Raw genomic sequence first — 3,621 nt, forward strand, 5'->3', positions numbered from 1 at the left:
CGCGTTTGCTCACCGTGGACCAAAAACGAATTCGTGTGACAACTTCCCAGCAGAATTTGGCATTATTTTCGCGTAAGCCGACCGAGTTTTTGCGCCGATTCATAACCTTGGATGAAACCTGGATCCGCTACTACACTCCTGAGTCAACGCAACAGGCAAAACAGTGAGTTCCACCGGGCAAAAGTGCTCCGAAGCGTCCAAAAACGCAACAATAGGTCGGAAAGGTTATGGTCTCCGTATTTTGGGATGCACATGGCATAATATTCGTGGACTATCTTGAAAAAGGTAAAACCATAACCGGGGCATACTATTCATCATTATTGGACCGATTGAAAATCGAAATCGCCGAAAAACGACCGCATTTGAAGAAGAAAAAACCGCTTTATCATCACGACAATGCGCCTGTTCATTCATGCTTAGTTACACAAGCAAAATTGCATGAAATCCGCTTCGAATTGGTTCCTCAGCCACCGTATTCACCAGACCTGGCCCCCAGCGACTATAACTTGTTCCCTAACCTGAACAGATGGCTCAGCGGTAAGCGTTTTTACTCAAATGAGGAGCTGATAGCTGAAACTGAGGCGTATTATGGAGACCTTCCGATCGAGTACTTTTCGCACGGCATCAAAAAGTTAGAAAATCGTTGGACTTGCTGTATCGACCTAAAAGGAGAGTATGTTGAAAAATAAAACCGACTTTGGCCAAAAAAACGTCTCCGTGTTTCATTTTTCAGGGACTTATCAGACTGCCTATTATAGTGGTCAGAATAAAAATTTTTTACGTAAACAACATAATAGAATTGCGCCTCGAAAGAAACTCCGATCCGAGTTGGAACATGTTGGTGATTTTCTAATGAAACTAAAGAAAATGAAAAATGCCTTATATATTAAGCCACCAGTAAAAACGAAAACTTCTTGGTTTTATTTTTAGTAAACTTTTATTTATAACAACTATAAATTTATAAGGTTGCATGAAGGATATCTTACCTAATATTGATAGGACCAACTAGCCAGTTAAATTCAATTCTGTCTTCTCCAGCGTAAACTCTGACAACCTGGCTGATCCAATCATTAACAGTCATGTGAAGCTCATCCACCAAGGGACCTTTAATTTAATTTCATCGCTGTTTCACAACTTTGCACTTTCACACAGAAAAAGGTTAATCTCTACTCCGATTTTAGAGTAATCTTCATATATGCAAAATAATATATTTACGTTGTTAGATAGAATAACAGCCTACTTGCGTTTTCTAAAGTCACTTGTTATTCGATTGTTCTTCATGAAGTTACACACGTGGGGAACAAATTTTGAAAAAGTTACTTTCAAAATATAAGTAGGCTGCTACTAAATCCAGTCATTCAATTTTAACTTTTTTTGTTTCAATGCAAAAAAATTCAAGTATAACTGCTTTAAAATTACTGATAAGAAAAATTTATTTCTGTGTTTTCTCTGTTCAGGTATCTGCTAAATTACAATTATCAAAAATATACTATAATGGGGCATCTAATAAAATAATTAAATGTCTCTAACCTCTGATTATTTGGAAATTTCCTCTAAAGCTAAAATTTTGGATACCAGCACCCTTATTTGGTCTAAAGATATAGGCACCAGAATCACAAAACATAGGTGCGCCGTTAATAACTTTAGCTCCCAGATAATAATGGAAGGATTGTGTCAATTTAATACTTTCATTAAGTTTAGACTGTATGAAGACTTTTCCAGTCGCATCGACAGATATATCGTAGGTCTATAAATATAAAAATAAATTGGTATTATTATTACTTTCATAATGATTTCATTATGAGAAGTTCGTTTTTCTTACGAATTACTATTTTGGCTGAAATTTTAACCAAATATTTTCTTTTTTACTCACTTTCCATTTTTGTTCATCAGATTGAAATTCAATTTCCGAATTCTTTTCACTTACATAAAAGGATTGATAACCCATAGCAGGTATTTCTTGTGCTAGAAATACTAGCTCATATAATGCAGAACTGTTCCTACCCGGAATCGTTTTCACTGCTTCTGGCACTGGGACAATTTGTGTTACTAGTTCAGTTCCTGTATAAAAAATGTATATGTGATATAATCAGAGATTACATTATTATACAGGTATAGTGATGAGATCATTATATTGTCACCTAAATAATTTTTAACATTATATGATGCTCCTTTAACTGGAAGTCGTACATAGGTTGTAAGAAGTTGACTTGTTGGATTGTACACGGTGACAACAAAATTTTTGTTAATCTCTGTGTGCTCACATGAACTAATATTTAATAGTAGACATGAATGGAATTTAAGTAATTTCTTCTGCTCCGAACTTTGATCCTTTGGCAGAAAATTTCTAAAAATAGTTGAAGAAAAGCATTTTTATCAAAATATGTTAAAAGGTTAAAAATCAACTTGTGTTTTTTTATCTGCTTTAGGTAACGTTCGTAATTTCAATTTAATTTTAATTTTAAAAAGTTCATTTTATTTTTTGTAAACCTCTTTACAATTAGATCCATCACGGTTTTATGGGAATTATTTTATTTAGAAATAACAACATTTTGGTGTCAAAAGTTAAGATTTTGATTAAAAGATCATTCAATTTTACAGAAGGCTGATAATTTTAAGAATTTTAGGTTAAAAATGGGATTTTGTTTTTGTCTATAATTGCCCAATTTGTATAAGAAAAGTGTGGAATCCTCTCTCATAAAAAATTATTAAAAATACAAGAACCTATTTAGCAGAACTGATACATATTTCAAAGTAAAAGAGATTTCATTTAAGTGAGTTTATGATTCATATCTACTTTTATAAACAATACAATGTCACTATTTATACTTTTATAAAATTCTACAAACGTAACAAATCAGACTAAAAATTAAATAATAATGAAAACCTTAATATATCAGTGCTAATTTCTTCCCCGTCTCTCATGCTAATGGACAAAATTCGAGCATAATCGTTTGCAACATGTTGTCTTTCTGTGCCTGTAATAGCATCATGATGTTGTAATATACCCATTGCTTCTCGGAATTTTTCTAATTCTTTATTATCTGGGTAATTCCTTAAAACTGAAAGTTGCTTAATGACCTAAAATTAATAACTTAAATATAATAACAAATAATTCTAGATTAAATTGTTTAAATAAATTGCACGCTACAAATATTTTTGAAAATAATTTATAAAAGAGAAAAATAAATCTCACTTGTAAAAAATTGTTGCCCATTCTTGCGTAGAATTTAAGTGTTGGACGCGAAGTATAGTAGCCAGTCCAATACGTACGGTAATCACTGGCATAAGGAAAGAAATCGTCACTTTTTGTTGACCATGCTAAATTTGCATCATTTAATGCTTTTAAATAACAGGATGGAGTTGAGTATATTAAATTATGTGTTGACCCATTTCGCTGGTTTGTGTATCTAATGACAAAAATTATTATTTAACTTTTTTTCTTAGTTTAACATTAAGGTGGGCCACAGATACGGAAATTTTGAAAATCAAAAATTATTACTGCTGCAAGGATGTTATATGTTATTATACAGTCTGTCAAGTTAAAGCGTGGGTGGCTTTACTCGCAGTCGGTAAGGTGTATCGACATGATTTTGGTGTCAAAATATTAAGAAGAGCTCC

The 3,621-nt window shown here is 32.6% G+C and overlaps 1 protein-coding gene across 1 annotated transcript in view; it reads right to left on the minus strand.

Annotated features, from left to right (window-relative positions):
* LOC117178030 (lysosomal alpha-mannosidase-like) overlaps window positions 1-3,621 on the minus strand; it is a 39,127-nt gene that overhangs the window by 2,949 nt on the left and 32,557 nt on the right. The window contains exons 8-13 of the mRNA XM_033369229.1: window positions 3,197-3,410; window positions 2,888-3,081; window positions 2,142-2,347; window positions 1,874-2,061; window positions 1,531-1,747; window positions 987-1,104 (exon numbers count right to left, since the gene is read on the minus strand). Of these exons, the coding sequence (XP_033225120.1) occupies window positions 987-1,104; window positions 1,531-1,747; window positions 1,874-2,061; window positions 2,142-2,347; window positions 2,888-3,081; window positions 3,197-3,410 (1,137 nt within the window). The remainder of the gene's footprint in view (window positions 1-986; window positions 1,105-1,530; window positions 1,748-1,873; window positions 2,062-2,141; window positions 2,348-2,887; window positions 3,082-3,196; window positions 3,411-3,621) is intronic.

This window comes from Belonocnema kinseyi, chromosome 8 (genome assembly GCF_010883055.1).
Source record: "Belonocnema kinseyi isolate 2016_QV_RU_SX_M_011 chromosome 8, B_treatae_v1, whole genome shotgun sequence".
Classification (NCBI taxonomy): Eukaryota; Metazoa; Arthropoda; class Insecta; order Hymenoptera; family Cynipidae; genus Belonocnema; species Belonocnema kinseyi.